The 20990-nt window shown below is 37.2% G+C and overlaps 1 protein-coding gene across 2 annotated transcripts in view; it reads right to left on the reverse strand.

Moving 5' to 3' along the window:
* Window positions 1–2066: 2066 nt before the first annotated feature.
* The window catches only part of AVL9 (AVL9 cell migration associated), a 43056-nt gene continuing 24132 nt past the window's right edge, over window positions 2067–20990 (reverse strand). Inside the window, exons 8-16 of one of the 2 annotated variants that reach the window (XM_068404864.1) lie at window positions 20566–20604; window positions 16494–16563; window positions 15316–15860; window positions 12405–12539; window positions 11374–11593; window positions 9839–9956; window positions 8852–8905; window positions 6732–6820; window positions 2067–5871 (exon numbers count right to left, since the gene is read on the reverse strand). In XM_068404864.1, the coding sequence (XP_068260965.1) occupies window positions 5777–5871; window positions 6732–6820; window positions 8852–8905; window positions 9839–9956; window positions 11374–11593; window positions 12405–12539; window positions 15316–15860; window positions 16494–16563; window positions 20566–20604 (1365 nt within the window). In that variant the 3' untranslated portion in view covers window positions 2067–5776. Of the gene's footprint in view, window positions 5872–6731; window positions 6837–8851; window positions 8906–9838; window positions 9957–11373; window positions 11594–12404; window positions 12540–15315; window positions 15861–16493; window positions 16564–20565; window positions 20605–20990 lie in introns of those variants that run through there. The other variant, XM_068404865.1, reaches the window with a different exon arrangement.

A 20990-nucleotide genomic window follows, 5' to 3' on the forward strand; every position in this document is an offset into this window, starting at 1 on the left:
ATGTGACTCCATCTCTGAAAATAGTAAACTCTACTGAATACATACATGCACTCTCAGGCACCTCTACGGCATTAACATGGCCAAAGAGCCAGGAAACGGGACAATAAAAGGTACTGAGGAGGTAGCGACGTAATGTAGACCTTAAAGTCTATTCAGATTATGTGCTAAACATCAAGCTAAATGTTGCTGCTGAGATTTTATTTAGAAAGTGCAAGAAGTATGGCTAGCTAATTTAACTCTGAGCATGTTTTTATTGACGAGAAAAAAATTAAGAAATGAGTTCCCCAATTTAAGAGTGGACATACTCCTCAGCCAGCTCTTTGGCACAGCATTACACACATCAAAACACATATACACATGATTTATTAAGAGCAGCAAAGGTCAGTAACCACAGGTCATATCAGGCAATACATTAAGCTCAGCATTCTTATTTACCACTTTCTGGTATGCCTGAATTTTTAAATTCTCCATTGTGTTTCTGTGTGCACTTCATAAAGTCTCTGAATTCAGAGATGAGAGACCAATTGAGTTTTCTTCTTCAGTATTTTCCATCTGTTTCATATACTATGCAAGTGATCTTGTTCCCCATATTGTTTTTAAGACAACAAAATACCTCTACATCTGCCTTCACTTCAGGTAACTGTTCTTCCTTCAGTCCAAACATTCTTACTTGATTTTCTTTATGCTCACCTGATCTAGAAAGCAGTGCTACTTTCTTGGTGATCTAGATTAAGACAAGAAAAGAAGATTTTGTAGGTGTTCTCTACTACTATTGAGGCAAATAGTAATTACGCTTTCATCAATATTAGTAAATGCAGGCAGGGAAGAAACAAAAAAAAATTATTTTCTATCAATCAGTTGATTTTGGAATAGTATTACAGGAGAATCAATGTATGATTAGGCAATTTTGAACCTATATAGAAGGGCTCAACAAGACAACTAGACTTCCATGTTCCATCACAACCGAGATTAAGCCACTAGTGTACAGATGTTATGCACATATGATGTGAACCTACGGGGAATAAATTAATGTGAGTAAGGTTCACTGTTTAACTGGCAGAAGTGATCCATCTCCATATTTTTTTATGAATCCAAACACTACTTCTAATGTTTGATAAAGAACGGGGTCAAGACCAGAAACATCACAGAACTAAAGCTTTGTGCCTGCTTTTTTATATGTCAGTCTCGCCTCTACTATAGCATTAAGGACTCAAAACACCATGAAGCAATGTCATACATCTTTAATCACAGTACAATAATGTAGTGTTTCTGCCTTTAATGAATACTCTCCATGTTGCCCTTTTAAATGAAAACTAAGTACCTGCAAGAAGAAAATTACACTGCATAAACAACATGAGGTAAATTTATCTTCCAGTGTGTTCGCACAACTACTTGCATATGGTCAGAAAAATTTTAACAAATTTTAGAGAATTGTAACCATTTTCTAGACATAAGCTTCATCTAATTCACATCTAAAAGGTACTCAAGGAATTAGTTTCCTCCTACTGGAAACAGGAATTTACCAAATCATTCTCAGCAAGGTACAGTGCCAGTTACAGTAGAAGTTTTAAAGTTCTAGAATAGCTCACTATGGCAGAGACCTGGATGTGCAGCAATTAATTTAATTCAGCATCCTGATTTTGACTAGATGTCACAATCCACATGAACTACGTACTATTCTGAAGCTATATCTACATCAAAATTTTAAAGTCGGACCTAAAGTTTTTACTGATCTGAGAGAGGTCTGTGACCTACTGAAGACTTTAATCAATTTACAATGAGCAGTACCCAACAGGGAATAAAAAGTCACGCTAGAGGATCCTCTTGTCCTAAATTTGCAAAAGCAACATCCACAATCGGTTCAAATGGAAGACAAATTTCAAAGACTGCCAGTGTATTACAAGCAGCTACCAATATCAAACCCAGATGCCTGCAAGTATCTTCTACTGGGATTAATTTCTTAAAATAATAAAGCTTTTTGAGCAGACTGAGCTTTAAACAGGCTGGATGTATTTATTTTTCCAACAGCACAAGAGAAAAATCAAATACATTACTTGTATGTTCAATTATCAAGCAATAGTTTCTATGTTTAAAAACTGCATTCATCCTGTCACTGGTACAATTAAATACTGCCACGTTAGTTTCTCTGCTTAGTAATAATTTCTATGGAAATCAGAAAGAAGCTTGTTTCGGCAAAATACTAAATTTAATTACAAAGGTGCTTAAAACAGATGTACAATGTCAAACAAGTGCAATGTACTAGAACACTGATCTAAAAATTATGATTACATTGTGATATTTGAGGAAACTGGTATCAGATGTGCACAGGAATTAAGGTTATGACATGAAAATGATCGATGAAAAATGCTGAACATTTTAGTCAAATGAAATATTTGGTCAACAATACTTAGTCTGGCGGGGTTTCTGGGACTTACAGCTCGTATCTCTGCTCCATAAGCAGTTCCTCAAACACTGGCACATACAAAAGGCAGAGGTTGATGCCTCTGATGCCAGAAAGTTGAGAGGTGTGCTATTGTATTACCTGTAAGTCAGTTCATGCTGCACATTGACAGCCAGAAAGACCTTTGCAACACACATCATGACAGAGCTGTAACAACAGCTCCACAGTTGACTCATTAGAGGCACTATCACCAATTCATTTAGGACTCGGTGCTTCTTGCAGTGCAGAAATGGATGTCAGGGTCTTTGAAATGGAAGTTGACTGCCTAAATCTTTCTGAATCAGTAATAAGGCTTGAACTGGAAATTTTAAAACAGGGGAGGAAAATAACTTGCATTTGCATTGGATTTAACTAAAGAGGTTACAACCATTAAATTAAGAAGAGGACTACATGAGCTTAGATGAACCTCAGTGGCTGCACACCTTCCTACAGCCAAGTTTAGGCAAATGTCAAGGAGCAAACATACATGTTAATGAAGACCACATATTATGAAGATCCCTTCATCTCCACCCACTGCATGAGCCTTAAATCACTGCGTGAGTTTAAATCACAGTCTAGCTTGCTAGCAGGATGCCAGTTCTTAAAAAGATTGAAAGCGAATTCAAGTTTCTTATTCTGTCATTTGTAAAGAAAGGAAAATACTCTTCATCAGGTTGTATGTTTGGCTCCACAACAGAGACAGCTGGGACAGTGGGAAAAAGACTGCAGAGAAAGATCTGTCTGGTTGTCTTGCCCATAAGAGAAACACTGTAAAGTATCAGAGTCCCTGTACAAAGCAGCAAGCAGCTGTGCCATCACCTTAGCACTGCAGAGAGCACCTCATTCTGCCTTTCCTCAGATCAATCTACCAAAAAAAAAAAAAAAAAAAGTCAGCTTTCTAATATCCCTGGGCCAGCGAGGGAATCTGTGGGAGTAAGGGGGATGCAGAGAGCTAACAAATCAGCTATACCAGTTTGGGGCATAGGAGAATTCTACAGAGGAAACTCAGGTGAGGAGGCAGCAAAGACAAGGATATTGAAAAGGGATCCCTGAAGGTCCTGTTTCTATACCTTGTACATGTAAATACCAACCACTTGCCTGGCTCCTGGAACTCACCATAGTGAGCTCTCAAGCCTAAATTTACCTCGTGTGCCTTAAGTTGCTGAAGTTAGTTTGATAGGTGCTTAAATCCTTTATGCACCTTTGTTCAGTCTTCATTACAACATGAAGCCTGACTGCTTAAATCCCAGACAGCAGATAATATGTTAGCCATTTCACAAAAGCAAGTCATTATTTTCAATTATTTTCTTATCTGCATGCTGAATCAGAAAGCTCTAGACTCATCGTGAATAAATGCTGCCCTCGTCTTAGTTGACCAGAGCTCTTCCTGCATATCAAGTATTACTTAGTCTTTGAAAAGATATAAATGTCTATTACAGAGTTGTAGAATAAAACAGAAAATAGCATCAGAAGTTTTAGGAGATACACAAATACACACAGAGAACAGGAGCAATAGTTGCAGTTCTACAGACACATTACTTGTATGTCAGAAGCAGCAGATTAATAGAGCTTTAGGGGCCTTTTTGCCCTACTCAAATGAAACTACTCAAACTAGCTGTATACTATCAGGTTTTCCATGGCCATTCTATCTAGTTTGTCCTGGAACAAATTAATGAAGGCTTCCAACCAAATTTTGTGGTTTTGAATTGCTGTTTGAAGCAATAAAACTGAAAACTAAGTTGCTGGACAGTAACTACGTGATACAAATGTGTTTTTTCTATTAGCTTTTCAAATGCAACTAAAGAAATCAGAACTTCATTTCTTAAAACAATTTACATTCAAGCCTTCTCGTTTTTCTCTTGTACAGCTGCTGTATTTTATTTGAGGAATAGAAGAAATAACCATGACTTGAAATCTTGGCCCCGGAAGAGAACATGGCAAGATGCTGACAGATTCTGATGAGGCAATAAACTAAGAGCCTTTTACTACAGAAAGTTGGAACATTTGATAATGTAACGTAGAAAACATTAACAGCTGTCACGTAGGGATGTTAGAAGGCAAAGAGGGGCACACACAGTGCAAGAAACAGAGAATAATCTCTCTTAGAATCAGGAAATGTAGGAAGTGGAATACGCTTGCATACAGAAGACACCGCATGCATGTTACGTACGAAATACAGTATTATGCCACATCTTTTCATATAAACTATTATATTTCTTCACACAAGGATACGAACTAAGCCGTTTCAGTTACTCCCTTGATTCTAGTGTTACTTTCCTTATGAAAAAAGTAGTTATTCAAACAGAACATTCCCTGAGTTGACACAGAAAATAGATACAGCCAATTTTTGTTTGCAAGAGTCTTCATAACTTTACTGGCAAAAAAAAAAAAAAGCCACGCAGAGTTTGCTACTGTGCTAGTTTTAGGCGGTTTTAGTACTTTGTATTCATATGTATGTAACTACATTGATGGTGTAATTACATCCTAACAGAACAAGACCTCACAAAACTGCCTATGATCCGATTGCAATTTGGGAGAATTGTTTTGTAATACTTTTCCTGAAGAGATCTCTCCAACTGGAATCTCATTCACATCCCAGGGTAAAAAACCAGCCAAAACATATGCAGTTATGAAGGCGTACTGCAGAACATCAAGAAAATACTGATTTCACAACTGTCACACAGATTTGGGGGCACAAAGAGAGCTAGAGAAAGATTAATGCAAATAACTGTACATGGCTACAGAGGAGAAAGGAAAAAAACCCTTAAGTCAGCCACAGTCTTACTCTGCACGCTGCCGATTTTAGCAGGTGAAAGCGAGAAAATTCCACCTGGCTTGGAACCCTTTAAGGGTTCACACCATTACTTTTGCAGAGATGCTCTCAAATCCAACCTGAAAGAAGAATCAGTATTTATACTCTGCTTATTTCTAACAAGAATTCACAAACATTTGGCTATTTGGATTGAAAAATATAACTAGTTTACATAAATACTTTCAACATCCAAGAAAATGTACAAATCTAAAGTCAAACACATTTGGCTTGCAATAAGCCCTGTTTGCTAATGTCTTTATAAAGGCTCAGTTTTAAAGAAAAGGAGTCATTTTAAATACAACCAATACACTGCAAATGCCATCCCATTGTATGGACACACTCACCATTCTTCTACACTTCTAGTGAAACTGAACGGTAACATTCCATGTCTGCTTGCAAGCAACATGTACCTTGTTTTGGTCCTGGGTAGTTAATCTCCACTCCTATGTTTTGGAGCGGTCTTTTTACAGCTCAGAAAAACCATTGCACCTGAAATATTCAGCAGCATTGTGCAAAACCATCATTTAGTCCCCAAGGCTTTGGGTTGACTGCGTAAAAGTGGAAAACCATGATGACATTGCTGATTTCGCACTTGTGAAGGCTCCTCCAACTGATTGACCTGCATTAGAAAACAAAAGAAAGGTCAATAGTGTAGTGTTATCATTACTATGCCACTACGAATAAATATATATATATTTAAAAAAAAAAATCACATAATCAGTTGTCCAATTTCGGATTTAAAATCCAAGTCCAGTGTCTGTGTCAGAAAATATTCAAAGAACTTGAACATAGTAGCTCAGCAGAAATGGCCTATGTTGTCCATTGCCCTGGAATGCTTGCTAGACTTCAGGCCAAAAGGTGCTCCTTGCCAGAGTGTACAACAGCAAAAAGAGTAGAAAGACTCAAATGGAATAAAAGAGGAAGCTAAACAATTTTGGGCAAAGCTACTGCAGAACAACTATCAGATTCTTCAACAGGTGAACTCACGTTATCTCGCACTGCAAGATGACAATGGGATGTTGCCCCTGTTCAAGTGCAACAAGTGCTTTTCTAGAAGGTTACAGACTATTGCAAAACCTGCAGAAGCTGACACAAGGTCTACCTCTGATTTCAACCAGCTCTGGATAGTTTCAGTCAAAGTGATATAAACATGAGAATAGCTCAATGCAGAAGGTGGTGGTGTGGTCTAAACGTTTCCAGATTACATGAAAGCTTCTACCTGAACATCTCTCTTCCCATGTTCCATCTCCAGCCCACGCTACAAAAGGAATTCACACGAATGTCTTTGTCTAGCTGCTTCTCTTTCCACTATTACACAATATACAGGGCCTCAATCAGCAGCTTTACCCCTCAAAATGTTGCTCTGTTTTGTATGTATGTTATGAAGTACACGTGGATTACACCGAAATATAACTGAGGTATAGGATGCTTCTTTAAAAAAGATATGGCTTAGATGCAAGCTGGTTTTAAAACTCTTACCTACAGCTTTTCCTGTTTGTACAACATTTCGGCTAGTAGAAACCATCACATTTCCTATCTTCTTTCCACGTTCACTGTTTTGCACAGAGCTAAACAAGAGAGATACTGAAGACTGTTAGTTGACTGACTTCTTATTACTTCCAGGTGTAAATAAAATACATAGTTAAAATATATATCAATACACGCACAGATTTACATAGCATACATATATATATATTTTTTTTTTTTTTTTAAACACACACACATATATATATATGATTAAGTCCATAATTCCTGCATGCATCTTATCCACATAGATCAGTTAGGAAGGCTTCTCGGAGGAAGAAAAGATACTGTCAAGCAAGACACGAATCAAAATGCCCAATGGTTCATTCTTACACAAGACACTTTATACCCTTCCTAAACATTTACCAAAATGCATTTATGTTCCAAATTACAAAGTCAGATTTGCAGTAGTTTTGAGAAGTTTTAGCCCTAATATATAAGCTTTAAACAAAAGTGTTACTGATCAGTCATAATTCTTTGTTCTAAATAAAGTTTACTTTGTATCTTGCTCTAAGATAAAATTTTTGAGCAAGTACAGTTTATTAATTACTCATGCTTTTGTTAAAGAAATGCAAAAAAAATGACAGACACTACCATCATTTGGAAAGAAAAGCACAAAAGCAATCAGTTCTACTGCACAAGTGTGACCACTTGAAAATGATCTCATTTTGTTTTCAATTGTAACATTCAAGTCCACGTTTCAGGCTTTGCAAACCCGTTTATGTAAAACTTAACAACACAGCATGCCGCATTATTTTCCCACTTTCAAAATCTTCAGTGTAGATGCAAAAAGCAGAAAGAATAGAGTACACTAAGAACAAGTTTAGGCTCAGTTTGCAAAAGCAGGTCATTTTGATGAGTATCTGATAGCAAAGCCAGACCTGGAGAATAAAGGCACTGTTGGAAAAATACTTGTTATTAGAGACACACTAAGAACTACTGGTCCTTTTACATTGATTTCAGCTACTCAGAAGAGTTAATATTTCCCTTTTCAAACACAAAAATAGGGCAAGTAAAAGATTGTAGACACCTCCACATTTTTCAAATTAAGTCTTTCTACAAAGACTATCCATTAATAATAAGAGCTGCTATCAGCATGCACCTTATTGAAGGCAATTACCTTGAGATAAATCTTGATTCATTCGCATTCTCAATCACCATCACGGAAATTTAATCTATCGTTGCTCAGCAAAAGCAACAAAAAGATTCAGCGGTCTGAAGTCTGAACCTTTTTATTCCTCAGGCTGTTCTTCTATGTTAGCATGTGGTTTAGGTCTACTCACAGTGTACTGAAAGTAACAGTCTACAGTCAAGGCAGGTGCAGAATCAGCAGCATGTATGTATTGCTGATTTACAGGCATCTTAAAGAACCAGTCTCTGATGTTTTATGGTCAACACAGCTAAGTGAGAAAACAATCAATTTTGCTTTGTGCATAAACAAGAAGAGTCGGTTAACTGCAACTCCAGACCTGAATTCCGGCTTCAGTGAGAGCTGAACAGCTACCGGAACAATAAGCACCACTGAGTTTTAGACTTGAATACTACTACAGGTGAGAGCTGAGACCAACTTAAAGTTCAGCTGAGTGTGGTGCAGTAAAAGATTATCTAAAACTCATTTTAAATTTCTAAATTGATGAAACTGAACCTTGTCTCAGTACATATACAGTGAACTTCAAGAGTTTTAGAACAATGCTGTATTAAAAACCAGCTAATTTAATAAAATGGTTTTCTCCTAACAATGAGACCTAAAGTCAACATACAGAAAAACACTGTTTTAACAGCTTTAGTTTACAATTTAAAAATAAACATACAAAAGCCCTATAATTGCAATGCAAAAAATCAGGGCTCTATTATGTGAATTCCAACACAAAATAGTGCAATTAGCACTGTTTTTCCCTATTTCAGGCAAATGTTCCATCTTTAGATGTGGTGATGTTTTGCAAGTGAACGTTGAGTATAGTTTCATGTACATGGCCAATTTAAATAACTCTTTTGTTTAGTTCATCTTAGCAACAGTTATACAGTTATTGACCACACTTTAAAAAAAAATACAAATCAAAGTACTATATACTTACTGTGACAATCTTAACTTAACATCTGATACAGAGTACTGTCCCTGGAATGGGTGGCTAGAAGAGGAGGAAAAACCCAAGAAAACATTAAGTACTTATTTTTTCACAATGAATCCATATCACACAATTATTAGTTGTACTGCTCTCTGTGGCTTACAAAAAAGATCTTTTGTAGATATACTACTATATTACTTTACAGCAGGCTAGGTCCCAGTGACTATTCAACCTTAGATTTCTTATGAACTACCTGTAAGATGCCTTCTGTTTGTAGACCAGATATTAACAATCTTTTCACACTAAGGCAGGGGCACCTCCTTCTAGCAACACAGAGCAAATGAAAAAGAAAAAAGGTCCCTTAAGTAGATCAAAAGAGCTTTGTATGTCTAAAGAAAACCTTCTTCAGACTACAGCAGCTGACAAAGCAAAAGCAAATAAAACTCCCTGCAGTACAGTACCCATGCTAAACAAAACACATGCACAGCCAACAGTGTTACCAAGCCTGGCACCACCTAATCTTTAAGTGAAAATACACATGAAAGAACCCAAAGTATAGAAGATGCAACATAAAAGAGGCAGCTCCCCTCCATCCCCATCAATGACAGCTCTGGTCATAGCTATTCCCTGGACACCTGGCAGCAATTAATAAAAAGCAGAACCATCTGAGGACAATTCCTGAGGAATGACAAACTTTCTATAGCTGGGGACAGCAAACAATCAACTTGAACAAGTTTTACTCCTCCTAACTCTGGATATATTTTTCTTCATAAAACTATAGCCCAGAATTAGAGTAAGGTATTGAAGAACAGAAATACTCTGTTTCTGTACTTACAGAATAGGGCCCCAAAGTTTCACCCTCAGGGCTTTATGGCAGGAACAAGGGGAACGCTGTAATTCTACAGAACTGTGTGCCTGACTAGGCATACTAGGAGCTCTCCATGTTAAATGCTAAAAAAAAAAAAAAAAAAGAAAAGAAAAAAAAGGTTTCCTTACCTAGAATTTACCTCTGCAATAGCTGGATGCTTGTTGCTATTCCATACTCTGTAGTTGTGGGTATTTTTCCAGGCTGCTACAAATGCTGTTCCGAAGTCTGACAAAGTCTTTTCATTGTCTGATAAATTAAAATAAAGATGAGAATTTGCAGCAGTTCATTAGAGATATAATACAAGACATATTACTTTTTTTCTTGTAAAGAGAAACTTAAATTTTCCAGGCTCTTATCAAATCAAAGACAATTAAAACTCTAGTACTAAGAACAGGGCACTTCAAAAATGTTTTATTATTTTAATTTTAAAGTGTCCCAAATATACAACGCCAGGACAAGAGGGGAAAAAAAAAGCCTAAAAAGTACTTTTCTTATTTTTAATTCATTTATAAAGTTCTAAGTAAAGAGCTCAACTGGGGAAGAAAAAAAAAAGTCATCCAAACACAGGCCTCTTGACATATTCTCTGGGCAAAGACAGGAAAGGAGAGAGAATGGCCACAGAGCAAGTAAGAACAAAAACATCATTTGCATTGGTCTTGGTGAGACACACTGGGCTTTGCTGTACTACGTTATTATTCATTCAAATTTAGTACACCCCAAATCCACTCCAAAATGGCACTATGAAGTACTGTGGAATAAACTTATCGTAACAACATCCCCTTTAAAACACTAATGAGTATAGGAAATAATTTTAGAGCCAGACAGTGAAGTAGTATGAGTTCCCAGAAAACCCTGACATTTCATATCAACCAGGTAATCATCTTAAAATATTAATGCTGTCAGACAAAGAACTTAGCATCTTCCAGACTTTAAAATCAAGTTCTCAACCCCATGTTTTCTCACAAATACGACAGAACAAGATCTGAATTAGTTAATTGATGTTAATAGAGAATAATCATGATGAGAATGAAGTTAACAGGGCCGGTGTTGGACAAACTAAACATTTTCCACAAATAAAACATTGATTCTTTTAGTTATATTCATGCACAAAAGGTTGGAACATAGAGAATTCCCTCTGAGTTAAGAAAAAAAAAATGTTGAGCTCCAGAAAGCACAAGCTTATAAAGCCTCTAGATGAGACTTTTCACTTATGTGAATCCCTACTTAAGATCATGGCAGGAAGGGAAAAAAGATGGAACAGCCTAGTAAAACTTCCTGAAGGCAGCCACTTAACTTCATGTCTCCTTGAATCCAATTAGTTCCCCAAAATTAACTTCAGGTTGCAATAGAGTCTAAGACACTCAAGTTTGTAAAAGTCTCACCATATACAGGGTTTCAGGTACTTCTACTTATGAGGAAAGCTTAATTAAGTCAAGGAGAAGGAGACAGTCAAAGAAGAAAGTGTCTGTAAGACTGTGAAGTAAGAATTATTAATAAGCTTGTCAAGGAATAATAAGGATAGCCAAGGACAACCAAAAAAGTAGCCTAAAATGACACATTAGGCAGAGGGAGATCCAGCGATAGGCCACACATTTGACACAACCAAGCAAATGCTCATTACACCCACCCTCATCCCGGTCCCTAGACACGGTATCTGTTCTACCTGGTTGCAGCACAGCAGCAAGCAGTGCATGGAGGTAAGCACTGAACTGAGCCCTGATCCACTCATCGCCTCCTTCCCATCCAGTGCCATCAAGGAAAACATCATCTCTGTTCTCAGTTACATGCTTCACCAAGTAATCTGCAAATCTCAGGTCAGCAGTTGTTGGGTTCAGGATCTTACGGAGTTCTGGATCGTGGATTTGTACCTGAGCATCTTCTATCTGTTTGAAATAATTCCAAGGGTGAACATTTATCTAAATAAAACTGCTTATATATACTACTATATATTGCTACCTAAATCTAAACCCCCAGTCCCCCAAAATATCAAGAAACAACAAATGGCCAAACAAATAATGAATCAACTGTTCTCAGAAAGTCAGATACTGCTCTGATAGAACCAGAATCTGATCATCTTCCTGGCACCTAGTAAAAGTTGCTTATTTGACAGGATTTGGCAGGGGAAGTTTCATGCTCACATGCATTTTCCTAGAGGCTCTTTGATTATCACTTCAATTTATTAAGTTGGTTACCTATATGTAGCTATCTCAGGTTACCAAATGCTGATTATATAGTTGTATCTATTTGCTAGAACTGACACAGTGTTTTCTTAGATACTATTTTTTTAAACTTCTTGATTAAATCAGAAGGAAGTCAATAGCCATGTGCTTTATTATCGAACTGTATCTGTTTCTCAGCTGCACTTATTTTTGAAGACTTTATTACAAAGTAATGAAAAAAGCCCATGACATGAAAAGTAAAATTACAGCAGCAACAACATAAAAATTTAAGAAGTGCCCTGCAAATTCAAATATTGGATATAAGAATATACAGAAAAACATGTATTAGTTTTGCACAGTTTATCTAATCCTACCAAATGATACAAACTTAATAAACTTCTGCATTTAAGAATTTATTTCATAGCGAAGTAATTCAAAATTTGGGCATGAATGTGAAACTTTAACACTATATTTAAAACGCAACCTCTGCTTCCCCCCCCCATAGTTCAAGAAGTTCAAATGCAAAGATTCATACTTCCACAATTGCATCACTCAGATGTTTCTGCTGACGGAACAGGATATTGGTGGCTCCTGCAACAAAGCCGCGGACTGTTACATCTGACAGGAGATGATGCTGCTGCAGTGCCATGTATGGCAAACAAAGGTACCCCTAAAGTAACAGAGATATTCAGAGGATTAACATAAGGCCAAAAAAAAAATTGTCTACATTCAGAGTTTTTCCTAATAAAAGCCAGCACATCCCACCCAGAACGAACCTTAGTTATTACACTTTCAGCCATGATTATCTATTGTTTTGCTACATTACACCTGCAAAGCAAAGCAACCAGATTCCACGTGAATTAAATTTTTCAAGAGGTTGTGCTGCCGTTCAGTCTCAGGACTGAAACTGAAATACAATGCAAAGGAGGGGAATTACATGTATTTGTAAGGCAATAGAATAAGCAGTATAAAACAAGAGTGAGGTCTCAGGTCAGTTCAGAGACAAGAAGTCAATGGAGATAAAGATTAATCTCTCCACTCGGATACCATGATGTCTTCTGGTGGTCCTGAGGCATGTAATGCAGGAAAGCTACAGGCTGCTATCCACGTTTTGTAGGTGGAGATTTCCAGGCTCCAGAGGTAGCAATCAATTTTTGACAAGCATATGCATGCCTGCCTTAAGAAAGAGCGGGATAAAAAGCAATACACTCTGCTTTTTAGCCACTCCACGCTTGTAAGTTAATCTAGTATCCCACATCCCAATTCAAAAAAACCCCAAACATTTTAGAAAAAAGGCTTTGAGGTAAGTCATTGAGAGATCATTGGGAAGCAGCTGTAGGTATGGTAATTTTCTTTTTACATATAGGAACAACATACCCCCGAAGTCTAATTCCAGCTGTTCAGTTGCATAAAGTACAAAGCAATGTATTCAACAGTAGAAACCCAGAAGGGCTAATGCCATACTGGACAGAAACAAAGAGCACATGCACTTTATCACGCACTACATGGTAATTGGAAACATACGGAAGGAAGGAGCACAACTAGTCCCTTTTGTTATATTAGACACAGGGATGGCTTTCCAGATGACAAGCACTTATCAGCTGAAAACAAACAGCCTGTGTCAAACAATGGTGCTTTGAGAGGAATCGCCAACCTAAAATGGAAAATTTCCAAAAAACATGGCTTAAGAAGCTGGCAAAGGAAGGTTTAATTGCTATATACTCAAGTAACACTGTCTTGGAAATTTTCACTATTTAAAGTACCAAGTGCCAGTTCCCAAATTCACATTTGTCTGCAAGTATAAAAGCTTTTATTTCAGTGAATGTGTTCCGTTCTTTTTAAAAGAGTGCAAATGGAATGGGTATTAGATCTAAAACAGAACTGGTACTAAAGAAACAAGCATCACAACCTATTTTTCCTTATGCTCAGGTGTACTTGAATAATGTATTATGCCATCTGGCAAAATCTCCTCCCATTCAAATTTGTCAGATTTGTTAGTCTTTCCATGGATGGCATAAAATAACCCTGAGATGAGATTTAAACTTTCCAGTTAAGTGGTTAAACTATAATTTCACATCACTTTTTTCTGATAGCTTAAAGATGTAAGCCTTGTCTGCTTTAATTACATTGGATGAACTCAAGTGAAAAGTGCTTTTGCAGAACAGAAGGTAAACATGTAGAAACTGTCAGCTTCCTTAAAATTGTTTACTTCTTTTATGAGCTTAGTAGCAAACTAAGTTTGCACTTATAGGTCCCCTTATTTTCTTCTTGCTTTCCATCTAGTATTTTCAATAGAACTAGACTAAATACAATTTACAGGGTATTCTTTTCATTAGACAGACCATAAGGACAAGCACCAGACTGCAGATCTTTGTTGAAAAAGCATTTCTAACAGTGATATGAGGCAATACAGGGCAATGACATTTGAGCTGCTCAGCTGGGCCCACATAGCATAACATTTCCAATGAAAGTTATTGTGAGAAGCTCAAACACAATAATCAAATACAATGTTCTGCAAGGAAATGCAAATAAGCACCTCCAAAGGAAGAAACACCACTTTGAACCTCATCAGCTTGAGGAAATAAATCTGAATCTTCTACTTTCTGGGCAAATGTTAATCTAAAAGGTTATTACATTAAAAACAAAACAAAAAATGTATTATATCACTTCTTCTACTGACAAAAGTATCTTTAAAAGGGATGCATTTTCCCTGTTTTTTATGGGAAACAAGCCCTAGTAAATGTATTGCTTGTTATCTGATGATGTCCATCAGAGACCTCAGACAGACTCTGGAATATGTGGAGTTCAGTTAGGCATCGGTGCAATCTTAAAATTCAGCAGCTCAGCACCATGCACAGGGAAAGAGCCACAGACAACCAGGAAGAGTTAACATGTAAAGATAGGTGAAATTATATATATATATATTTATATTTTTGTGCGTGTAGATAGATACACACACATTTATATACACATCTATAAATACATATATATATAAATCAGAAGAGGAAAACATAGGCTGAGGTGTCAGCTGAGATATAGCTTTCAGAATCTTACTTTAGCTTGAGGTATCTAAACACTTCTTAAGTACTCTGATCTTGCCCCATATAGGTTAGATCAACAATTCTTCAGAGTAAAAGAAAACAGTAGTTACTGATAACGTACCATTTATTAACCACAGTGAGGTTGCAAGTTACCATCATGTAGAATTGCAAATAGTATGTAAGTACACACATAAAAGTGGAATGCATGCGTGCATGCACACACCCCTCTCAGACATGCACTCGTGTTTTCCACCTGCCTAGGAACACAGTCACTTGCCAGAGACCGTACTTATGTGTTTGGTAGTACCCTACTGTCCACACAGAGTTGGGTAACCAAAATTATTAGCCACTTCTGAAAAACAGATGTCTTTATGAGTTACCAGGTATCATGAACAACGTGTTTACCTTTGTAAAAATAGCCAACGGCATACCATACTGGTCCTCTTCCAACCCAGATATCAGTCCTGGAACAAGCACTGTGTGCCCTGTATTTGCTTGGGGCTGCACGGTGATTGGAAGGCTTTCTGAGCTCATGCCTTCGCTCGGAAGACTTTCAACCTGTTCTGATGCTGTATTTTCACGTTCTTCTTTCAAATTAGACTCCTCCAAAATGCTAGGATCTAAGGTCTCCCAGTCACTTTCAGAGGACGCTGGAGAAGCACGGGAAGGAACTTTCAAGCGCTGCACAGTACCATTGGAGGACTGAGCTCCATTGCAAGTCTTCTCTGACTGGGAGAAAGGCACATTTGCTTTTTGACCTTCCAGTGAATGGTTTCCTGCCATCTTCCTGCCTCCCTTTCCCATTCCTAAGTTTGTATTTGAAGTATCAGCAGCAGACACGGAGACATAGTTATCTAACAGTGGTGTATTTTCTTGCAAGCCAGCATCCTCTGATATGCTCTTTCTTGGTCTGTACTGTGAGCAGTCTGTCAGACCGTGTTCAATCATACCTGGAAAGTGATAGCATGCATGAGTATCAGCATCTCAATAGAAATTTAAATGACTTTTGTTAACAAAAGTGAACAAAATGCTCTTGTGTGCATAGTGGAAATCACGTATTTTAAAACACTACTTTGTGTGTGGAGGTGTAAAAAAAAAAACCAAACCAACAAAACAACTCAAAACCCACACTTTCTCTCCTGAAGAATCTGCCCCAGCTTTTTTGCTTTGAGAAAACTGGTCAGAAGCTAAGAATTAGCAAGGTTTTGTCTGGGTGGGGTTTTTTTCAGTTTTTTTTTTTTTCTTTTTTTGAAGAGCACATGTAGAAGGAGGAGAGAGGTTTGTATTTTCGTTTAAGGAACTTGACAGGAATGTGTGACTTATTCAAGGTCCCATCTATGTCACCCACTGGCAATACAGAAGATCCAGTGGCTCCAATTAAGCACAAGAAATGACCCATGGAGTGCAAGTAGTAAGTATTAGGAGATGTGTACATAGTACATGGACATGCATCCAAGTCACCCATTTTTCAGGCAACATACCAACTCTCTTGTCACATAAGTTGTTTTCCAAATGAAACAGTACAGCCAGTCTCAGTTATCACTAGAAAGCACACAGAAAGAAGTCCAAACTTCTCTTCTTACCAGGAAAGAGTGACAGGACAGTCATCAGAGCTCCCACCAATCTATTTACTGGAGAAATATAAAACAGCACCTGGTGGCAGAAGGGAAGGGAGTGAGGGGAAGAGAGCGTGCAAGAGAGGAAAGGGGAATTAGGGAGGAGAGAATGACAAGAATAAAATTACACTTAAGCATGACAAAGATAGAACACATGTAAACTATTCAAGGCATTGCTTTTTCTGTTATTTTAGAAAGTCTGCTTACCAACAAAAGCTCTTACAACAGTTCAAAGTAAATATCTAAATGTTTATTGTATCCTTATATTTTATAATATTTGTAATATATATGTTTTATATGTATATACACATGTGTAATATATACTTGTCAATCATGCAGATTTTTCTGTCAGTCATTCAGATTTTTTTCCCCAAAGTGATCCAGTTACTGAATGACTGACAGAAAAAAGTTGTCCTGGCACACCACATAAATTCTTGTTCATTTGTAGTACATTAAAATCTCTGTTATAAATCAAAGAGGCCAAATAGTCTCCATTCCAGAATTCTGACAAACACCTACGCAAAAACATCTCTTCTAAGAAAATCTATTCAAGATATGCAGATAAATGAACAACAGGATAAATGCAGCATGCATTTATTATAGGTATCTTCCTATGATTAAAAAAAAAGTTTTTTTGGAAACAGAATACATGACTGATTAACCTTGGTGAAGAACTTAAGGCATAACATGGGAAAACAGAATCTCCTTAATTAAATCAGAGAGACTGGGATTAGTAAATTAGTTAGGAATTCAAAAGGAGGGTGTCAAAGGCTAGCAATGAAAGAAGAAACACAAGGCAGACTGAATATTACTGCTGGAGTTCCTCCAAGACAGGCCTTCAGGGAGAAAAAGAAAAAACCAAAACAACCCAACCCCCCAAAAAAACCTCACAAAAGTCAACTTGTTTAACAATGCCATTTTTACATCCTCGAGCAGCGCAATACCAGTTAAAAATACACGAGCATTACAAGGAATCAACAATGCAAAGGAATACAGAATGATCTAACTTAATGACTTTGAAGGCTAGTTTAATAGGTATATGATGAAATTAAAGTGCAAGTTTGCAGACTTAGACTTAATAAAAGACTTCTGCTGTGAGCTAGGAAGACACTTTAGAAGTGACTGATGAATAACTCATGTTCCACTAGTATTTGCAAGTCTACAAGCTAGTGAATTGGTGGAACCAAGAGGAAGACCTATGCGGTCCTAGTACATACCAAATGATGTTTAATGGTACCTCAGCTAGAAATAGACTATGTATATTATCTTGTACAATTTTTCTTTTTTCTATGTTCAAGACAGGTGAATTCAAGTTGCAACAGCCACAGAAAAAGCATGATGAGAAGAACAAGCAGCTCATCTGAGGAAAGAATTTCAGCTGACTCCAATGGGAATAAAAAAGTCTTAACTTCTTTTAAGATGCTGCTCTATAATGCACGTGTGAAAGATGCATGATATAATAGGAATGAACTACAACAGAAACTCTACGCTACCTCCACAGGTTTAGAGTCTCAGATATATGTATTCCTAGCCAAACTTATTTTTAAGCCTACAGAAATAATTAAGTCTATAAAGAAGCAGCTTGTTTTCAAGAAATCTGTTCCAGTCTAGGTTTTTGTTTGGGTATACTGCTTACTTAAGCCGAGTACTTTTCTATATTTGTTCCATCAAGTCCTTCTGCCATCTTTCCATCTGTATGGGTGCACACTTCCTCACCCCTCCCAACCTCATTTTATGGCCTACAACATTAACATTAGCAAACTGGGTGGTCTTGCCAGCAGAAAGTCAGAGGATCACCATCTGGAAGTAGTCTTCCAGCCTAATAAGAGCCGAGGTGTGAAAAAAAAATTCCTTTAGCCTGTGGAAAGGCAACAACCAAATTGCCAAGGATTAAAGGAAATCCATCTGTGGCATTCAGGCATTTTTCAGCTCAAGGAAAACTGGCATTACTAGTGGCTTCTTGTATATTATATTTAATCTGTAAACATACAGATTCCCACAGTTACCCTGGAACCTTAACATCTGCCAGAAAACAGGCAGTGCCAGAAAACCAAAGCTCTTCCTTTTGAAATTGCAAGTGTTGTCTTGCTGTTTGAGCTTAGGGAAAAACAAAAACAAAGCAACCTGCATGTTTATTCAATAACCACCCAGTTATTTTCAAAACAATTTCATATGTTTGACTCATGAACACACTTGGGAAACCCTCCCTCTCCCTCTTCCTGTGCATTTACATCTTGTGGTTTAAGCAGCTTCAGAAAAGCATTTTGTTTATATATGTCCAAATGCTGAACTAACCTGATGAAATGTTATAAGTTTTTAAACAGATCAGGAGAGATACTTTACAAAATCTTAACTGGAAAATATTTTTCCCACTTATGTTTTTTTTAAAAAAAAGACTGTAGACTTTCAGAACATATTATGGTTTCTACATGTGTACTCCTACTATGTCATGATCCTATTTTCTCAAGCATACCTTTTGCATAGCCTTTAATATAGGGGTCTTTAGCATATGGCTCTTTAATGCAGAAACTGCATTTATTCTCATTAATAAATACTTAGAACTGTCAAGGTATGTCTAACTTACAGAATTAAGTGACAAGTGCAAAAGCTTTGGAGAAGCTGCTATTTCTGTTTTTAAAAGCCATATTTACTGCCCCACAAAAGATACCTAGGCCTTGGATATAGACTTTAAAAAAACCCCCACAACTCCTTCGCCATCTTATAGATTAAGTCCTACTGACTTTCCAGTTGCAGCTAACAGGAAATTGTAATGTTCCTTCTCAGCACTCGGAAGCAGCTGGGTTTTAACAATAGCAGGTTCACTGAAGAAAAAGTGACATTTGGGAAACGGAAATAAACTTCAAACACAAATTTTAAAAAAGCAAAACAACAACAACAAAAAAATCCCTTCATAAATGTGTCTGGAAGGTGATACATAGTCATTTTGCAGAAAGTTCCAGGGTATTAGTATATACACAGAAGAAAACAAATATATTTACTATTTCACATCTGCTTGTACATTTTGCATATTCCACTTAAATTGCTAAGACAGCATTGCTTCTGAGGCAGTAAGATAGCCCAAAAACCACTGAGCCTAGAATTCAACAGTTTTTAACAATTTATAATCTGAGCTCAGCCTGACCTAACAGATATAGCTCTTTACCTTGTCTCCTGCAGATGTCCATGCAATTCAGGTCTGAAAGACACTTCTAGACTCGTTTCCTTTGGTATGTCTATTTCAAGCCCGAACCAGAAGTTCTACTTACTGAATCCCTGTAAAGCTGTACGCTTCATTTTAGGTACCAGCTTCATTTTAGGTACCAGCATTTCCTATTGGTTCCTTCACACAGGTACCTGTCTGCATTATGTGTATCCTTTCCTACCTTTCCTACCTTTTTGCAGTCTACAACTACCTGAAGGGAGGTTGTAGTGAAGTGGGAGCTGGCCTCTTCTCCCGGGCAACTAGCGATAGGACAAGAGGACACAGCCTCAAGCTTCGCCAGGGGAGGTTCAGGTTGGACATTAGGAAGAATTTCTTCTCAGAAAGGGTTATTAGACACTGGAAGGGGCTGCCCAGGGAGGTGGTGGAGTCACCATCTCTGGCTGTGTTTAAGAAAAGACTGGACATGGCACTTAGTGCCATGGTCTAGTTGACATGGTGGTGTCAGGGCAACGGTTGGACTCGATGATCCCTGAGGTCTCTTCCAACCTGGTTGATTCTGTGATTCTGTGATAATATGTCAAGTTTCTCCACTCATATTTAATCACATTTTACTTACTCTGGCTGGGACAGCTATTAATAACGCAGAGTATGGACAGAACAGAAGTGGAGGCAAATTTGTATGTCAACACACAGCAGTTACTTTTAGTATAATTTCCCAATTTATATATGGATGCAAAGTTGTTGATATGACTTCAGATACTTTTATTTTACTTTATTTTACTTTGTTTTTCACTAGTATATTCTATATAACTTCATGTGAAAAAAGCTTAACTGCATTTCTACTTCAATTACCTGCCTCAGCCTACAAAAACTTACCTTTTTCTCTAGAAGAATCAATTTAAAAAGGATCAAGACCTGAAAAAAACACAAAAAAAGAAAAACATGATGAGTGAACCAGTGCCATTTATCAAAAATACTGTGCAAGCATAATCTTATTCAAGATTTCATGTTAATCACTGCATAATTGTCAAATGATCAAACACATTTGACCAGTGAAAACCAGTGTTCCAAAACCCTTTCTCCACCTGAGCACTCATTGTAATGTCCATTTGAGATGCACAAAGAAAAACCTGCACAAACAAGAACTGAGTAATCTGAATCATACAAAGCTTATCAGAAAGAACATCATGTGTAATTCCAGAACTTTTTAAAAAAAACAGTAAACTGCACGAATATAAAAGTGTTCCTCCACAGAAATACAGAAAAGAATTCAGCGAAATACCAAGAATAGTATTCACCTC

Source organism: Nyctibius grandis, chromosome 7, assembly GCF_013368605.1.
Source record: "Nyctibius grandis isolate bNycGra1 chromosome 7, bNycGra1.pri, whole genome shotgun sequence".
Taxonomy (NCBI): Eukaryota; Metazoa; Chordata; class Aves; order Nyctibiiformes; family Nyctibiidae; genus Nyctibius; species Nyctibius grandis.